Source organism: Gordionus sp. m RMFG-2023, chromosome 1 (assembly GCF_954871325.1).
Source record: "Gordionus sp. m RMFG-2023 chromosome 1, tfGorSpeb1-WG-v2, whole genome shotgun sequence".
Taxonomy (NCBI): Eukaryota; Metazoa; Nematomorpha; class Gordioida; order Chordodea; family Parachordodidae; genus Gordionus; species Gordionus sp. m RMFG-2023.
In genome coordinates, this window is record NC_088775.1 from 9030935 (window position 1) to 9051290 (window position 20356).

At 31.8% G+C, this 20356-nt stretch overlaps 1 protein-coding gene across 1 annotated transcript in view; it reads right to left on the reverse strand.

The window, feature by feature from the left end:
* Positions 1 to 2111: 2111 nt before the first annotated feature.
* Positions 2112 to 20356, reverse strand: part of LOC135922898 (uncharacterized) — a 57000-nt gene continuing 38755 nt past the window's right edge. The window contains exons 6-21 of the mRNA XM_065457410.1: positions 19638 to 19766; positions 19165 to 19386; positions 18343 to 18641; positions 17611 to 17782; positions 15944 to 16210; positions 15651 to 15711; positions 13329 to 13406; positions 12227 to 12388; positions 11685 to 12125; positions 10540 to 10737; positions 8528 to 8659; positions 7150 to 7323; positions 6695 to 6941; positions 5857 to 6557; positions 2989 to 3435; positions 2112 to 2651 (exon numbers count right to left, since the gene is read on the reverse strand). Coding sequence (XP_065313482.1) covers positions 2395 to 2651; positions 2989 to 3435; positions 5857 to 6557; positions 6695 to 6941; positions 7150 to 7323; positions 8528 to 8659; positions 10540 to 10737; positions 11685 to 12125; positions 12227 to 12388; positions 13329 to 13406; positions 15651 to 15711; positions 15944 to 16210; positions 17611 to 17782; positions 18343 to 18641; positions 19165 to 19386; positions 19638 to 19766 — 3987 coding nt within the window. The 3' untranslated portion in view covers positions 2112 to 2394. The remainder of the gene's footprint in view (positions 2652 to 2988; positions 3436 to 5856; positions 6558 to 6694; positions 6942 to 7149; positions 7324 to 8527; positions 8660 to 10539; positions 10738 to 11684; positions 12126 to 12226; positions 12389 to 13328; positions 13407 to 15650; positions 15712 to 15943; positions 16211 to 17610; positions 17783 to 18342; positions 18642 to 19164; positions 19387 to 19637; positions 19767 to 20356) is intronic.

Here is a 20356-nt window from a genome sequence, read left to right on the forward strand (position 1 = left end):
TCTGAAATGGCATTGTACAAACTGTCACAATTGGCAAATATATTGAGTGTTAAATTACGTCACAAATTGTGTTAATTTACCAGTGTAATCAAAGATTTAATAGCAAATTAAATGAAACGGACGATGATATCATATCAAGTGAGGAGTCAAATGAAGATGGAATTTACAATATGATAATAATTCAGAGTGTGAGAATAAATGTAACAAGTTAATATGCGTGTATAAAATTCTTAAAAGATACAATATGCACACAAGTGCATACACTAATTTATTTTTGGCATATGAATACAATTTAATTTGTCATTTATGCAGGTTAATTGCGAGAGAACATTTAGTAAATTAAAAATAGGCTGAGAGCTAATAGAGGCCGAGATTAACAATGTAATAGGTGCCTGACTTTATAAGTGCAGCAATTTTATTCTCTGTGCAATACTGTATATTTGCAATGATTTTATGTGTAATTAATTGATTTTATATATTAAGTATTATTTTATATTTAACATGTGATTTATGATTTAATTTTATAGTGCAATATGGTTGTAAATCTAATATAAAATATATATGTGCAATGAATATTTTTTTATAAGTGGAAAATATGATTTTAGATGTGCAATTTTTTAAAATAAAATATGATTATCGTGTCATACAATTCTTTTTTTTTATTACAAATGTAAATCGTTTGAACTTATTTTCAAAAATAAGAAGTAATAAAAATCAAGTAATTCGAAGAAGCCATTTAAGGGAACCAAAAATGAGGCCTCTATAAAAAAAATGCCCACAAGGCCATAGTGTCGCCAGTTCTCCCCTGTTTTTTGTTCTCTACGAGTTTTTGATAAAATAAGTTATATATATTCTGATTGGCAGCATTGCCATAGCTAGATAACTTTATAAAAATAATTGTCTGCTATTATTTAAAAAAAATTATGGAATAAACACCTGTTGCCCAATTTTTTTTCCCAATGAATCGACCGAGCGGAACAACAGAAAAATTAAATACCTGATACAATGACATTAATTCATTCATCGCGTTGTTAAAATACAAATCAGCTGGTGGTATGCCATTTTGGTTTCTCATATAAGAATATCTATTTAAAGTATATTACATATTACATGGGGAAACCAAAATGGCGTTGCCACCATCAAAATTTTATTAATACACATTATTTAAATGAATGAATCGTCAGCATTATATGCCATTAAATTAGATATTCTGAAAAAAAACTCTTCTTATTTATTAGCTTAAAAAAGGTTTTTAAAGGTCATTCTTTTGGCAGGTGTTAGTATATATTCCCACATGTTATTTTTAAAAAGTAGGACGGCACTTGAAAAAAAATTAAATTTTATCATCGATACATTAAAACGCAAAGGAAGAAATAAATGTACACAATATATTTTATAATATAATAATATTTATTTTTCAAAAAAAAAATATTGCGATAATTTACATCTAACTAAAAAAAACACAATCTTTTAAAATATTATGTTCACAAAAAAAAAGGATAAATATATTTGTAAAATGAAAAATAATAAATATTACAATGTTATAAATAAATTTATATAAAACTTTCATGTTAATTTACTGTCTTTTTTTTATTATAATAATAGCTAAGTTCTGATTGTAATTTGTATCCGGGGTAGAACGGGATATGACAAAACTCGAAATGACAAGTCCAAAGGGCTCAAAAATATTGGGAAGAGTAAAATATGGGACATTGCGCTTGTAAACAAGAATAAATAAATAATCAATAATAAAAGCTTGGAAGCACGAAATAAAAGTAAAATACTTTTTTAGGGGAATATAAATTTTATTACAATGATTTTTGAAATGAAAAAGTGTCTAAAAAAGACACAAAAAACTTTAAGCATATAAAATGAACATCTTGAAAATGATTATTTGTTCTATCAAATTTCGATCGATAAATATAATTATCATTGTGTTAAAAGCAAATATTCTAAACAATGACAATTTAAACGATGATATTAGACAATTAAACAGCGATATTTCATTATTTAAGAATTCTCATTTATTTTTACAAGAAAATATAATGAGAAAAAAACGAAATATGAGAGAATAAAAAAAATTATTAAAATTTAATTATATAAAATGCCTATCAAATTATGCCCAAAAATTCATTAATTTTTTTGGAAGAGATTCAAATTTTTATATAATATTTTAAGGTTTACAAACAGAAATTATTTAATTTTCGGATATTTTTTTTAGTCATTTAGAATGCCCTTTTCTCAACCTATTATATTTGGTTATTAATAGTGGATCTTTTTTTTGTAAAAAGTAAAACGTGGAAGTGTGTGCTAAAATAGCAAAATCGTTAGGTATATGAATGCCTTAATTTAACGACGCGAATGGGTATTAAGAGGGGTATTTGGTTTTCCGAACTAATTCCGTTGCTGATTTTGGCGTTTTTTGTCGTAATCGGACTTGCTGCCGGGGCGTGGTTCTAGATCGAGGCAAAATGGGGAAGATTTTTGGAGGAAAGCCGGCTTTATCCTAAGAGCGGGTTTGATAAGCGGCAAGGAACCTATCGAAGAACTATTATCGCCAAAATCGACTTTTCGCTCGAATCCCTTTATGATTTGGGTAACAGGGGGAGGCAGGCTGTCGTCGATCAAGCTCGGGTCCGATGAGCTAAATTCTGAATATATATTTCCTTATATAATCGGTTTTCAAAATTTGGGCTAGAAATTGACTGTTTTTTAGGGCAGATTATTAGGTAAATTATTATTGAGATGCCAAGATTATGTAAAAATAATACCTTAAAATTTAACTTTAGCGGGAAATTTAGATAAGAATAAAGATTTTAACACATCTTAGATACCAAATTATTTATTTTTTTACACGTAAAAACTATAGGAAAGAAAAGAAAGAACCGAATCATTTTTTAAAAAAAAGTGCCAACCTATAATACTGCCCACTTTCGAGATAATTAATAAGATAAAACGATCTAAAAAAATACTAATAATTTCACTCACCCTTATCACTCTGGAGGCCGTATCTTTCCTTATTTGAGTTCGCCTTAATGTTGTAATAAGAGGTCGTGTCTTCGCTGTTAAGGTTATGTTTATCGCGAGGTTTAGCCTTAGGGGACGGCAAATTTTCTTGGCCCATTTTACGGGGAAGGTCGCTAACCAAATCGGGAAACCCGCTTAATAGGACATTGAAATTGTCGGGCTTGTGTCTTGTATCGGCGAAGAGAGGAGACGAAGATAACCGGTGGTTAATTTTATGGATATCGACTTTATTAATATTAGCGTCACCTTTGTAATCGTTGATATCGAAAATTTGGGTTTCGCTATTCGAAAAATCTGAGGCATTTCGAGATGTGGAATCAGTGTTGTCTATCCTGTGTCGGTAATCCAAGTATGCCGTGGTAGTGCGAAGTTTGCTGGATAGGGCGCTAGTTGGGTCGTTGAGTCGGGCTATTAGTACGATTATATTTATATAAATAATGCCGTTATCTTTCGATATTTATTCTATAATTATTATATGATTTTAGAGAGGTATTCAATCTTAACGGATAAAAAAAATATGTCTCTCTAGCTTTGAAGGGAAAATTTCATTGCAAGTTGTGTGAGAAGTTGTATGATAGACATGGGAAATTAAAGCCATAAGCGAAGACAAATTGGAAAGAAGAGTTAATAATGATTAGATGGATATTATGGGGCGGCTCTGAGAGAGAAAGAAAAGGGATTGGGATAGAAGCAAAAGGTTATGTCGTGAGGGAAAAATAATCTGAGATGGTTTGGATATGTTGAACGAAAGGCAAAGGCCGATTGGTTGAATAGATGCCGTTGGCTGTAAGTGGAAGATAATCACATAAAATTAGTGCAACGGAAAAAGAGAATTGAAAGGGAAAATGGCCTACCCAGGTAAACCTGGAAAGGGTCACTAAAAAGAAGAATAACACTGCGAGCTATACATTTGTGAGGTATTAAATCCATCCAATACATTAATATCGAAAAAAAATTGTGATCTGCAAGGCCCATGGTATGGTTTAGTAAAAGATCAGGGATAATGTCTAAAGTAGAAAAAGGTAATGAAGAGATATGGAAACAAAAAAACTGAATAAAAATCACTGGGTCTATATAATCCCAAATCACTGGGTCGAACCTGAGTTCAGGAAATTTTCTACCAAATTCAAATTTTTTTAGGACATTAATTTTTCAACCCGCATCTATACCAGGCACAAAAATGTTGTCTTTATAATTAATCTGTCGATGCGGTAGCTAAGATGATCCCGATGATTCAAGAAAGACATTTCTTTATAATTACTTTATTAAATCATAATTGAGGGGAGAGAATAAATTCCATTCCAAATCAATCACGATTCGGCCAACCTCTTTTAAATTTGCCAAAACATCTGGAATTATTTTCTTAAGGTTTGAGATATATGCATTTAAAAAACTTTATAAATTCGAAAGTCAATATTTGTCGCACCTATGAGGCCCTGTTTCTCGGAAACCAAGTGTGCTGAGAGAGATAAATTTAACGGTTTACTCATTTTTTTCATATAATTTAAATAATTCCAGAAATTTTTAACAATTTTAAAAAGGGGTCGGCCGAAAATGTGCCTTATTTGATCGATTTGGCATGAAATGTCCCGTAGTTATCACAGGGTTTCACAAAGATAATAGAGATTTTTGGTTCAGGAGTATTTATCGCCTGAACGACACACAATTACCTTTAGACTTAAAGGGAAGACAATTCCATATAATACCAGATTTTGTTATTAATATTTTTTTTAAAAACCAGGAGGCAAAAATTTACACATGTTGGGGTTGTACTTGCAGGCGCATTTTTTTTGGCTATCTTGATGTATCTCGCAAAAAAACACTTAGATTATGGTATTATCTGCATGTAATCTGCGGTAAACTTTTAGATAATAATTTGTTTTTTTATATCCCTAACATGGCAAAAAGCGTATTGAGAAACATATGAACCTAACTTTAATAAGTCTCTTGATGAACCTTAAAAAAGGAAGCATGGTTCCATCCAAACAGTCATTAAATTTAGCAATCGAAATTATGAAAAGATTCTTTGAGAGATGGGAGATTATACTGATTTCATGGTCGCAAATAAAAATGATTGTTTTTCAATAAAATGTTTTGGTCGAAGAAAAACGAGACAATGACTATAGGAGAATTGAACATGATAATAAAAAGATGTGAATGTTGTCTAAAAATACTGAAAAGCGTATTGAAGATCTTCAGCAATTGTACAATGCAATTTATACGATAAATAACCAACTTCAAAAGATTCTGAAAGAGTCTTCTCAGTGTTTGAAATTTGTCCAAATTATCGGATGAAACACTAAATTCACTATAATCAAAATAATATATGGGTGAATTTACCTATAAATGTGTAAATAAATTAAAACCAAATAATTTAAGTGCAAAAATTAATGTTGTTAATGCTAAAGGGGTGGGGAGGAGGGGGGGGGGGGGTTGCAACTGCCAAGGGTGCAATTGATGGGGGGGGGGCTCGCAGAGATGCTATGGATGTCATGAAAGGGACACCTTCAATATAAATGTCCCAGAAATAGACGGGAAAACAATGATCGAGATGACGAAGATCTGCTATTCGGGTTACTCCCTAAGCTGGGGAGTCAGAATGAAGGAATACCTGACAGAGTCGTCAAAAAACAACAAAATAAATGCTTAGCAAGGTAAAAGAATATATAAGTAAAAACTTGTATATTTTCTTAAAACGGGAATTGATTTACTAAAAAATTTCTATAGCAAACCTGATTTTAAAATTTTTTTTCTCAAATTAAACCCCGACCAAAATTATGAGTGGGTACGAAACCCTGATAAAAATAATCATATATCCTTTAAAAATACTTTCGATATTTGAAAATTCTTGGATTTCATCGTCATCTATATCCCGTATAACGGGCGGGCTATCGGAAGAACCATCATAAGGAAGCCAATAATCACCAACAGGTTTAACTTGTTTTTTAAAGCCAAGTTCGGGACTAAACGGCCGTTTTTCGGGGAAAGGATAATTGGATGCCGGTTTTAGGCTCTTGTACAGGGATTTAAGGAGAGGAGGGGAGTGGTGGGGTGTGATCCTGCGACTGGTCAAATTTGGCGTAGGGTTGGAATATTCGCTATCCGATAAGTAGTAACCTCGCAACGCAGGAGCAATTTCGGTTACCATATTTCTTTTGTCATGTTTTTTTATCGTATCGAGAGTGTGATTATGTTTGTCGGTTTGACCGTAGGGTAACGTTGTAGATCGTTGAGAAGGGGAAGAGAAAGAATCGCTTTTCTTTGCTAGCAACGTTGAAGAGTCATTGTAACGTGCTAAGCTCTTAGAACTCTTGAGGGTTTCCTTGAGGGATGTCCCGAGTTTCGTTATTTTATTGGGCCGCTTGACAGGGTTTTGTTTGAGGGTCAAGGGAGGCGAGGGAGGGGCATTTTTAGGAGGACCGGCGGGAATTGAAATGATGCTTTGGATAGGGAAAGGAGCCGGAGGGTTCGACACGTTGGTATCGCTATTTGCGCGGGATTTGTAAACTCTAGACGAAGTCAAGGTGTTTCTGGTGTTAAATGTTTTTCAATAATTGTTTATCGATTCTTAAATTATTAGGGTTGGTAAATAGGCAATAAGAAAAAATCTGAAACTATGAGGCATGAAGAATCGAGTAATAAAATTATGGCATGTCAGTGAACTAACCTATGTTCACCGGTTTCCCCACGTTTGATTTTGGTATCGGTATCCACGCTAACGAGAGACAGAAATCGATGAGGGGCTAGGCCTTCCTTCTTGATAATATCCGTTTTATTACCAGTTTTGACTAAACTAACTTTCCACCAATCTGGACTAATTTTGTAAAGCGGCCTCAAGATGTCCCCTTTCTCGAAAGAAATTTCGCTGGAGTTTCGGGCTTTGAAATTGAACCGGGCCACAGCTAATTGGCTCGCTTATATTATTTTTTAAAAGAAAAATATATACATTAGGCTATTAAAAAAAATCCAGCCAGAGAGCGTGCGCTGTAGGACCTACTCTCCCCCTTTTTTAGTGAGACCAACAATCAAAGTCAGACAGTTTAAACATATGTTATTAAATATTAATTGCGAAAACTAGATGTAAATAATAAAGTATACAAGCATTCATGTTTTAAATTTTACCCGAGTTATGGCGGCCGGTAGAATCGTCTTTGCTGAGAATATCGACACCGTCCTTATGATTCTCGGAAATATCGGCGGCGGCGATGCAAGAATTTGCGGTCGAGGTTCCCAGAAAGGAGAATGATGAACGCCTTCTCCTGCCTTCGCCTATGAAGCTAGATTTCTTTCTGTTGCCTTTTTTTGAGTACCAAGAAATAGCGTTTATTTAAAAAATAATTGATTTTTAAATATATTATATATTGAAATAACTTTGGATAAAATTATGGTCTCTCCTAGTAATTGTGCTATATATAGTGGGATGGATAAACTTAACAACATAAAATGTTCAGAACCGCTTCACAACCCGAAAAATCAAAAAAATTGGCCGGACCGTTTTATCCAAGATTTGTGTAGTAAATAAAATGATTTTTTTCCGGATTGTATTTTATAGAATCAGACCAATTCAGTCTTTTTTTAAATATCGGTTATCTATCAAATTTTCCTATCGGATCCGATAAAATTGCGTCTCATTTAAATTTATTAATATAAGAAAATATATTTAAGTCTTCTTAAATAATTGAAATGATAATTTAAAAAAAAAAACTAAATACATAAATTTATTTTATTTTTATTTGAATGTTGATTATGATTATTGATAAAAAAAATATATTATAGCGATTTTTATTCTATAAATAAAATGAATTATCAATATTTATTATATACCTTTACTGATAAATATAAGTGAAAAAAATATGCCTATAATGTTAAGTTAATTAAAATTTGATAAGGAGGGTAAGTTTCTTTTATATGACTTATCTTATAGTTTAATAAAAATTAAAATATATCAATTATGTTTAAACGAACAAAATCAGATTAGTGATATCGGATCGGTAATCGGCCCGGACTGTGATCTTCACTAGATGACGTAGTTATATCGAACTGGGTAGTATTTACATTTGATAACAATTATAAATTAAGGATTTGTTATTTTATAACGTCGTTTTCAAATTGACCCAACGATGAAACACCTTTTTTTCACGAATTAAAAATGGATTTTGAAAGACGCACGTTTTTTTTTGATTTCGGTAACGGTTAAATTTTCTTAGGTAAATAAAAAAAAATAAAAAAGAATGTGAAATCCACTGACGTTGTATATTTTTTATAGCTAATATTTCGTGACCATAATTAACTTAAATTGGAGAAGTTTTTATTTAATTTCCTTTATTAAAAATTTAGGATAGAATCTAAAAATAAATATATATATATATTTCTAAGGTATTATAGCCCAACATCTTTAGATTATTAAATTTTATATTTCAACATTTTAATTGTAAAAAAATGGGGATATACAAAAGTATAATAATAAGCTGATTACAATTTAAAAAAATATATTAGAAACCTTCTTCCTCGCTGATATCATTTACATCTTCGTGAGAAGGAGAACGTGGTGGTGACTCATCAGAAGAGTTATCTTCCGAAATGGAAAAGGATTCTCTCGCTCCCAGTTTCAGATCCGTATCGTCTAAAAGTCCTTGGAATATAAAAAAATTAAACATATTTCAACTATAATTTCCAGTGCTTTTAATATATAATATTTTAAAAACAAATAAAACTCTACTCTTATATTGTAAGGTTTATAAAGATATTAATTACTGAAAATCATATAATTTTAATGATGCACCGATAAGAGTAGGGACTTCTACACCCCCACTAAGCAAATGACAATTTTAGTCCCCTGAAAAATTTTACCAACTACCACACTCTTTCTTAAATTTACCCACCCATCTTCTCACCACCAAATGAGTAAAAACGGAAATAAAAATCAGTCCTACCACCCTCCAATCTAAAAGACGGTCTGGCGTCACCCCCTCTTCCTTGATAGAAGTCCATGGATTCCAGTGGCCGATACAGGAAATAGTAATTAATCCTTATTTTTTCAAAACGACCTATATTAGGTCATGCAGTGTTTGTTAAAGAACTAAATTTAGTTATAGAACGAGAACTGGAGCCAAATTTTGGGTCAAAAGTAATCGAGCCAAAAACTGACTCGAGTTGCAAACTCAGTTCCTAAGCTCAAGTTATGAGCTCGAGTCGTGAATTAATCTTGAACTCAGGGTGAGCCCGTGTTCTATACATTCGGTTGGTGTATAATTAATTAAAATTAATAATAAGGTTCACATTAGAGGTCTGCAATGAACGGGGTTTAACCTGAACGCCCCCCCCCCGTAAAACAGGCAAGCGGGCTAAAAACCCACTCATTGCAGACCTCTAGTTAACATAAACTCATAGTTTACTTCCGGACATTCTACAAATAAAATCTCACCCCTTAATTCTTTTTTTTTCTTGTATATAAATTTTGTCCTGCTTTTTTGGCAATAAAGTTAATATCAGCTACTATTAAAACTTACATTACTCTCGTAAAAAAACATGACAGGGGATTGGTAACAAGAAAAAAGAAATTTGGTGTTAGCGGGGAATAATATTTATTTGTTATATTTATAAATTAAATATTATTTTATAATATGAAATTAATAAAAATGAAGGTTTTATATATGTGTTTTTTATTTTAATGATAAAATAAAAAAATAATATTCTTACCTATACATAATTCGAATGTAGGTTTGAATACAAAAGTTTTCAAACCGTTTTTTAGAGGTTCGAACCAAACCGATATTTTTATTTTTTATGAACCGAACCTGAACCGATATTCGTTTGAATCCCAGGCAAAGAGCCTAAATATTTGGACTCACCAAATACAACACTTTATTCACCTATAAGAAAAATTTTATCAAAATCGATGGCCGCGTGTGATTGATTTGCTATGGAATCCCTTTGGGGTCGTATAGACCCCACGAAAGTACCAAAACTGAAAGATTAAGGGGAAATAGTCAACTTGGAATATCTAATAGTCTAGGTTGTGAACTGATGCCCTCCCCTCTTTATTACATTTAGATTATTGAGATATTTTTAGAAAAATTCTTCATTATCTAAATAAATCACTGATTTTACCAAGCTTGAGAAGCCCATTAAGATGCGTTCTTAATAAAATGGGAAAATGGCCTTAAAAAAGCTTATCCTGAGAAAAAAACGCTTTGATGAACTATTTAAATGCATCAACAAATAATTTAATATTTAATTACACCAGCATTTTATGCAATCTCTTTCAAAAAAAATCATATTTTAGACACCTGACATATTACAGAAAATATTTTAAAAGCTTAAGGGTCAGGGTTAGGAATTTTATAAATCAAGTGATAATGACTCGACTTCATAACCCGAGTTCGTAACTTAAGTTAGTCGATTAAATCGATTTACGACTATAGACTCTGAGTAGAAAGAACTAGATTATCTGACAACACTAAAGCCACGAATTGTAATGTTTAAAATTAAAAATTTGCATAAAAAATAAACTTTTATCTCGAGCAATTTCGAGTTCATCCTCGGTTCTTTCGAGGGACGCTTCCTTTTTGAGCTCTTGTTTATCCACCAAATCTAAATCTTCCAAGTAGTCCAAGTCAGTCGGATTGTTTTCTCCCTGAACCGGGTAGCGACAAAATTCGTCGTAAAATGGGCCTTCGTTCCTGTAGTAATTGTTAGAACCCCCAATGGCTTCAGTAATTTTTTTAAATTCAATATAAAGTTAAAAAGATAAGTGCCCATTGTTCAACTCCGCGGTCACCCTTATGCTAGTAAAATTTATCCAAGGGTAAAACGGTGGATTTAAGTTTGTCACAAATAATGCGTGGCGGATGTAGTGTTGTTAAAGGTCTCAATTAAGTTAATTTTAAATCAAGATTCTAGACAAAAATAAAATTATGCAAGCCTCGATATTTCGTTAATAAATGTCAAAACCATTCTGTGTCATCTATGAGCAAAATTTCCACTCGCGTAATAATTTTTGGATAAAATATTGGGTGATTGGCCAAATTAAGCATATAAAGTTATGGAGAATATATTATATAATCCAGCCCTTGGAATAATGAAATAAAAATAGACTGAGATGGTTTGGGCATGTCAAGCGAAAGACGATTTGGCAAAGAAAAAGTCGGTAGATGTGTAGCAAGGCCATTAAGAAACCCCGAGACTACTTGGATAAAAGTGATAACGGACGATATGGGAAAAATAGATCTCACAAATAGTGAGGGGCAGGACCGCAATGGAGAGTGGGCATCATAGGAAACTCGCTTACCCGGGTAAACTTGGCAAATTAATTTTAAATGGATATGAAGATACACTTTTGATAAAGATAATTTATAGATAAACAACCATCTTTTCTACGTGTCAGAATATCATAAAGATATATGTTATATGGCGTCTAGTTTCAACAAATAAAATTAAATATTTTTATTTTACATAATAACATGGAAAGTAAAAGTGGTTCTAATCGGTTAAAAAAAGAGAAGTTAATTGAGACTAAAAATGGTTAGAAAAGATAGGGGGGGGGGGTGAATCGAGTAGATTACATTTATGAACAAGAGATATATATACCGAAATCTTTTTTGATAACTTAGACAAAGTATACTTTCTGTTATATAACAAAACATTAGTTAATTCACCCTTGATTATTTCTTCCTCGTTATCTTCTATGTCCTCCTTATCACCACTTCCAACCTCTTTATCACCAGGTGCCCCTAGAATTATATCGCTGTCTCCGGACGCCTTTCCTCCTGTCGTCGCTTTACTAATTTGAGATGCGTAACTCAACTTGTTTACGGGGAAAATCTTTTGTTGACACATTATAATGACCCTTATGAGTTCGTTGACCCCGGCCTGGCATTGAACTTGATCCCTATCGGCTGGCACGGGAAGCAGAGTAGGGCCGAAACATACAGCCAAGTTGTAGGGATCCATCATATTCTCGTCGCTAAACTGGGATAGGTGGTGCAAAAACGCGAAAAGGTATCTGGTAGTCAGATAAACCGGACGAGCTAACGTGGCAATCAGGTCTCGAAGCTCGTACAAATAGTCGGCCGATGGACTAGGATACGTAATTGTTTCTAATATTTTATACATTAAAAATTAAGTTACGAGTAACGGGAATGCGGTATATTTGTTTAATCATTAACGTTTACAGTACTGATTTATAATAAAAATTTACTAGAGCCAGATGAAGAAGCTATCTTGGAACCTAAGGCGACTAATTGATCGAACATGCATATAGGAAAGAGCGGCTCTCTTAGCTCTCTAAAGTAGAGTTTAAGCACTCCCGCCACAGAATTCATGTCCCTACTATCTTTAATATCAACGAGTGGGTCTTCGCCTTAAAAAAAATTTAGAAAGAGAAATAATAAGTAAGTAAAGTGCTGTAAAATCTCCGTTACTTTAAACGCTATTAGTTTTAAAAAACAATTATTGTATTTCCTGAGTGTGGGTTGGGGCCAACTATTTAAAATCTTGAATTTAAATTTTACTTTTTTTTTAAAATATTCAATATGATATTTTTCCAAAATAATTAGAATTAACTCTAGTTTTAATATAAGAAAATGGCATTTTTTAACAACGTCATGGCACATCTTAATTTTATTTTTGGTTAACTTTTCTTTGTTTTAAATTCCGAAGAGCATTCTCTTTAGAAAAGCAAATAGAACACCGTATTTTCGATTTTTTTTAAAATGATAAATACATGGTATATTATCTACTTTCGTCTAAAAATCACATTCTATTCAGACAGCCAATTAGAATTCTAAATAAAAAAAAAGACTAGCTATGATGCAGCCTCTCTGTTTTTTTTAAATGAATTTTTTGGTAATTCATCTATATTAAAAAGTGAAATTTGTTTTACTTTTGCTATTTATAAAACACACTTTCTGTCTTAATTTTTAGCTTTTGATTTTGTGTTTTGTTTTACAATTGGTTCCCCCAGTCTCTTCATACAACTAATCTAATTTAAAAGGGACAATTCTTCTCGAAAACAATGTTTTATTTGGAGATTTTTTAATTTCTAATATAAAAAAACGAGTAAGGTGTAATTAAGGTTAGCTATGATCGTAAATTCGTTCACCTTTTTAATTGGTCCATTTAATAGCTGTAAATTAAGAATATTTCTTAAATCTTTATTAAAAAATTATTTGGTGAATGCATAAATAGAATAATTACCCGAAATGGACGAAAATACGATCAAAATCTTTAGATCAAAGAAGGCCCTCCCGTAATTAAATGTTATTAAGTTGTATTCATTTTATTTAAGGAAGAAAAAAAACCTCTTTCAAAAGCATTCTTGAACTCATTGATTTCCAATTGAGATCCGGACACTCGAAATATCCCTTGATGATGCAATCCTAAAATTTTGAAATATATATATTTTTTAAATATATAAAATAAATAAAGCTCAACGATGGTCCTATAGGCGGTTCTGAGAACCCCAAATTAAGTTTCAGAAATTTTAAATTGCTGTAGAAATAAGGATCAAACCGAGGTATTTAGGACTGGGCGGAAAGAGTTATTTAAATTTCGTGAAAGTTAATTTGAGTTTACAGGTCTTGTCTATAAAACCAACCCAAAACTAGGTCATGGAGAGACTTTGTATATACTAAGTATCGTAGTTCATATTTAGATCATCAACACTGACCTATTATAATGATGTTTCATTTATTAAAATGTATATTTTTTTAAAAGTGCACTTACATTGAAGTCAGCCATTAAAAGTGAATTAGATGAAATACCATTCAATGACGTCAACTACAGCTGACTTTAATGTATGCGAACCTTTAATAAACGAATCCGCCAGTATAGGTTAATGTGTTATTAGGATGCACCTAAACCACTTTTTTTCCCTGATAACTACTATATACAAAATATTGTTGAAAAAAATACAACAATCATTTAAACATATAATACGCGATAATATAGTTTATTTAAACTCCACGGTAAAATTAGAATAATTTTTTTAAACTATAGTAAAGAATGGTTTCTTTCTTCCTTTTTTAGAGCGACAGCCATACCTGTTATGTTCTGTGCCCGCTACGCAGGTACTACGAACGGGAGGGATCGATTACGATCGAGAGGTCGGGAATTTGGGCGGTGGGGACAAAAGGATCTGGTTTTGTCGGAATCTTAGCCATCGGGTTGCGAATCTAAAATGGCTTTTTTGTGTAACACAATCGGTGCATAGTTATAAGAAAATATGAGAATCCATTTCAAAATATTTAACCCGAAAAAACTATTGACAGTAATTTTGTAAAATGAAAATGTCTCTTTCGTAATTACGTTTTGGGGTATGGGATAAGTTTGACTACCACTTCGAGCAAGGGGAGAACATCAGAGAATAAGCAGAATCGCTAATAAACTTGAGCATGCAATTAAGGATCCAGAGATGACCTTTTCCCATATAGATGGCAATCGTTGGGAATGCGGAGCAATTAACCTCCGACAGCATGAGAAAATTAAGATAACAGAACCGTGGGAATGGCTGGAGCGGTTATATATAACAACCAGGTACATAAATTCCATAAATATATCATTCAATCTCCCAAATAAAATTCATATTCATAGTAACCATGTGACCGTAAGAATCAGAGAGGAATTCTATACACCCCCCCCCTCCTTATCTCAATTCCGTAATTATGAAAGAGATAACTTCTTTTAACAAAAATTAATATTAATAAATTTAAAATAAATATTTTGATGCAGATTTCTTTATTTTATTATAACTATGCATTAGATTGTGTTACACTAAAAACTATTTTAGATTAGCAACTGGTGACGAAGATTCCAACTAAACTGGTCTCCTTTGTCCCCACTCCCAAAATTCCTGGACCCTCCATAGTAGTCGACCCCTCTCTGCACTCCTGTTTGTGAAATCCGCACTGGGCACATCAAAAATATTTTTTTCAAAAAATTCCAATTCTTTTGAAAAGACCGAAAAAGTAATCAATTAGGGTTTAAATAAAGAGGGATACCATCCTTTTTTAAAAAAATTATATAAAATAAAAATGGTTTTAAAAATAAACACTAACAATTTTTAAACGTTATTTTGCAAGAAAAATATATAATATTATTTTAGGGCAATAATGGCATCGAAAAAGTGACGATATTGTTACAATAAGTAACGGGTCTATACCGATATTGCGTGTAATGCATCTCTGATTAGATATTTGTATTAAAAACGTCTTGTTGATTCATAAATTTGTTAACATTTTTCAAAATTTAAAATGATGAAGCTAGAATTAAAATCTATTTTATAAACGCGGTGTGGGCCGGTTTTTATATTCCTTCACTAAAGCATATTAGATAGGAGTGTCAAATTTCTACAAAAAAGAGAAGTAGCGGAGGACAATTTTTATCACTCTTCCAGGTGCTTATATTTGTTGATCCTAAAACTTTAAAACTAAACCCTAGTGGTTAGATCAAAATTGCCCCGCTTTTATGAAGAAATTATATATACCATTATATAAAATACATGATTATTCAGAAGTCGCTACCTAATTAAAATGTATGAGCGAACGGAGTATTTAAGCGTTAATTCTAATTAAAATTGAAATACTAGTAAGTTCTGATTAGAACCCAGTTTATTAAAATATTACCATATAAGTTGATGACCCTAATAGTACTAAGCATTATAAGTGGAATGTCTTGACCCGTGGCCTATGAGTATAAATATATATAATATATTATAAATAATGAATAAAAAATAAAATGTTCAAAGTTGATAAAAAAAAAATTGCTAAATTTCATTGGTTTATATATTTGAAATATCCGTAACAAATACCCTAATTTTAAGAAACTTTCATAAAATGCTTAAAAAGTGGAAGGATAGGGTTATTAAATTATGGAGTAATAAATGTTCTGATATAAGCATGGTACGCAAAATATATACCGTTAGATATTCTTCCAAGCTACCGCCAAACAATTTAGGCCTCTGTCCGGCTGGTATGACCTTTCCAGCTTGACCGATGACCCTTTTCTTTTTGGGCGTTTTGCCATGGGCCGAGGGGATCAGGGATGTAGTGAGCAGCGTGAATTTCTCGAAATTTCCCGAGCCACCCGAAAGTTTGTGCAGTTCCTGCAGGGCGGAATGAATCATGAGGAATTTAGCTTGAAGGCGAGCAATCAAATCACCGGTTAATAAATATTCCTTAAATTTCTGCACGGGAGTTAGGGATTAATAAAAATACAAGGTTGGTCGATGTAAAAAAATATGAACAATGTTTTCAAGGTTAATTAGAGAAAATAAAAAAACAGGACGATTCTAGTTTTCTCTCATTCATTAGTTTAGTTGTTGGGTAATGAATACATTTTTAGCCGATTCCAGAAACGGCCAAGATGAGTTTTTAGTTGAAAACTGTCATCTTACCCTCAGATTTTTCTGCTAAATCTTTTTTTAAAAAGCTGGAGGGGGGAGGGGATAACTCGTGTCTCGATGCTCATCTATAAAAAAATATTATGACACAAAACATTGAGCCGAATTAGTCGTTCTTAGGCCATTACCCAAGCTATACCTCTCAGTAATAAAGAATCTGAAAATATTATTTTATAATCAAAATATAATTTGACACATTATTTTTTTTTTCAAGTTTCTATGCGAACCAATTATTAGTCCGTGTCCTAGTTCGTCAAATTTTTAAACAGCAGTCCACTTAGCCGTCTATATCTTTCTTTAAACATTCTAAAAAACATAGGCTATTTAGATTTAAGTAGTGCCTTTGTGATTCTTGCCAATCCAAAATATTTATTTTATGCACACATACAAATCAAAATAGGGTTTCATAGCAAAATCTGCAGAACCAGGACATGACTTATTCTTAATTTTTTTAGTAGGAATCTAATGATTTATATACCTACCATCCTCCCATAGCTCAAGCATGAATTGAACATTTATGAATCCCCATAGAGAACCCTGATTAAAATTCAATGATTTTTTATCCCTTTATTCTTAAAAAAAATAATAAATAATAAGCCTAGCAAAAGTAATTATCTGACAAAAGTATTTTCTCAACGACGTTTTCCAAGGACCAATAATTTTAATAAAATATCATATAAAAAATATTTACATATTAAAGACAATATGGCATCACGCTTGCTCAAATTAAATATAGGGTGAGATGAGAACGCTTTTGGCCTCTCACGCCAGCGACAATGCTGCATTAAAATCCAGAAATCTGAAAAGGTACCTATTACACGGGGGCCTGGATTTAACCCGCCCTGTATTTTTTTTTCACAAAATCTTTTTGCCTGGTTAGAATTTTTACTTTCTGAACATTTCAGAATTTTTTTAAAAATTTCGCTTATTTTGAATAATTTTGGCTTTGTATATTTTTATAAATTATTCAAATGGAAATTGAAAAATACGAACAGCATTAATTTATGATCCCAACAATATTCTCATATTTTTTAAAAAAAATCTGCCCATCCCAAAATTTTGTAAAATTTTCTCATATTTTTAGGTCTGACGGGAGTTTATTTTACTAATATAATTTTCCCATATACCCGTATACCTCCCGGAAAAAAATATGAAATAATAAATTTTTTTAAAAAAACGTGAACCTTGATATAAAATTCCTCGACATCCTGTCTGTCAGTCTTATTCTTTATGATTGACGTGATATCACTTGAGGCTAACAGATCAGATGCCTCGATGGACGACAAAGAGGCCAAATTTGAAGCGGCAGAAAAGGAAGATTTAATCCCGTTTGCATGAACCGAATGGGTGGCCCCTCTAGATGAGTATAATTTTTTAAATAGCAAATAAATATTCTGTTACTATAATTTTAAAAAAATAATATGCCAATCAAACTTTACGCGATTTTTTATAGCCTCTAAACATACATTATTTATTATTTTTTTAAAGTCACATAGTTACTGCGCAATTAACTTGAGTTGCCAACTTACTGGGATTTAACAAACAGGAAACGGAACTTGGGTAAAACTAAGGAACGTATATGAAACGACGACGGCGATTCCGAAAAATAATTATGAAATTTTTTAAACTTAATTCATTACATAATTATATAATAGAATAAATAATTATGGTGCCTCCTATTCATAAATATTCGTTTTTTCTTTCTCAAGTTTACTTCACATAACCATGTTATTACTCATTTAGTATTGTCATGTTTTGGTGTCAAAATGCTTACCTACCTATAAAGATTATAATGCCAATTTTGTAAATCTAAATATGTATTTGCCTAAAATAAACTTAATTAAGGCTTTTCTATTTTTCCCTTCCTTTTCTTCGGCAATTTTTCTATCCCTTCCTTTAGAATCCATTCATATTACCCAGATATTGCTGCGACCGCTGATGTCACCCCGGCACCTGATCGAAAACCTTCGTCCGACGGTTGAATGTGGGAGGGGTAAACACTATTCCCACTGTTATAACTGTTATTGTCGAAGAGCGACCCAACGTTGTATTGACAAGCCGCCCATATGATTGCCAAGAGAGAGGCCTCGGCCGTTTCTAGAGTTTTCCAAATTTCGTCGTTCTCGATTCGGAGAGACGCCAGGCGAGAAGTTAACTGAGCATGACGAGTGTTGAGCTCCTCGGCAAATTCTGGGACAGCTGAAAAGCTTCCTACCTGAAAAGGTAAATAATTATAGAAATGAATTCTTCTTTCCTTTTCCATGGGGCCATGCCAATTTACAAATTTTCAACTGATCCAATCCGATATTTATTAAATAAAATCTACCTATGAACAAATGTCATATTTTTTATTCTCCAAATATATGGGCAATGTTTACGGCTGAATGTGTTAAACGCCTAGATTTAGCCTCTTTTTTAAAAAAAGAATAAATCAAAATTATAACCAAAATATTATTACCTATGCCTCTAAATTTAAGCAATAGATGTCCAAACCTTTATATCATCTGTGGGCAAAATCTCTAAGCTTAGGTGATTTTTTTCGGCATGGTTATATTTCCAAAATGTAATAATGATTAAATGCCATTTTTTCTCATTTTTGTTAAGCTAATGATAACAAATTAGTTCCATGTTAGATGTACCAAGTAATTTAACAAAATTAATCGATTCGAATTCTGGTAATGCCAATTTATCTGCTAGAAGAGAGAGAAGGAGAAATAGTAAAATATATAAATAAAAACCGAATCGCCTCTGTGATGACGAAAGCCAATTTTGTTTGGCAGTTGGAATGGATTGTTGTAGAGTTCCAGAAATCGCTGCTTATCAGATTTGGAGTCTAAATCGTTTATAGCCTTTAGCGTATCTCTCATACCTTCCTGTCTCGAATTAAGCAGTTTATCTTCCCCCTGTAAGTACAGTTGCAAAGTCCCCGACAAGGATGGAAGAAAGCCTACTGTACTACACTTATTTTTGATGAGAAATGTGAAAATAAATATGTATTTTTATAATAAAAGAAATGTATCCATAAATGTAAAACTATTTTTTTTCCTGTAAATATTTCCGTTTTTTCTTCTTAAAATAGTGAACATATTAAATTTACGCGTTATTTAAAAAATACTAAATAATATATATAAGTTTTCTTTTGATTATGGTTTAAGTATAAATAGTATTCAAAATAATAGATCATTTTTAAAAAAATCTCTATATTTATTACGTCTATCAAATCATTGACATCCTCTTGGAAATACCTGTAGATCGTGGTGTTAGCAGCCGCTAAGCTCAGTAGGTATTCGTTCCTTGACCTATCCAGTTTCAGTTTATTGGCCATGAATTTTTCCTGCCTCTATTGAAAGATAAATATATATATTTAATTATTTTTAAGTTTTTAATAATAAAAATATGAGAAAAGTGTTTTTTTTTAATCTAATATTACATGACGATTTAGAATCGCTAACGTTGCGCACAGCGTATTCATTCTATTTCATTCTTTATATATATATTTTTGGTGATATTTTTTAAAATCATATTTTATAATTTTTTAAAAAAATATATTTTTGTTCCCAGGATTTGTTTTTCCAAATAATTGTTTAGCCTTCCGTAAATAAATATGTATTTATAATTAATTATATGCCATATATTTAGATTCCAAAATATTCTTGAAAATAGTTCATTTTTAGATGTCGAAATACATAGTTTAACGCATGATTTAAATTAATAAAATTATATAAAAACTATGGCGCGTACAAATCGGCCTATAAAATTTTTATGTTTTATAAATTATAAGCTTTAAAATGCGAAATTACCCAGCCCGTTAAAATATTTTTCACACATTGTCTAACCGAAAAATCGTTTTGCCCTAGAAAAAAACCACAAATCAAAATTGCCATATGTAAATAGCAGTTAGTATTTAACTAATTTTTCTTTAAAAATAAA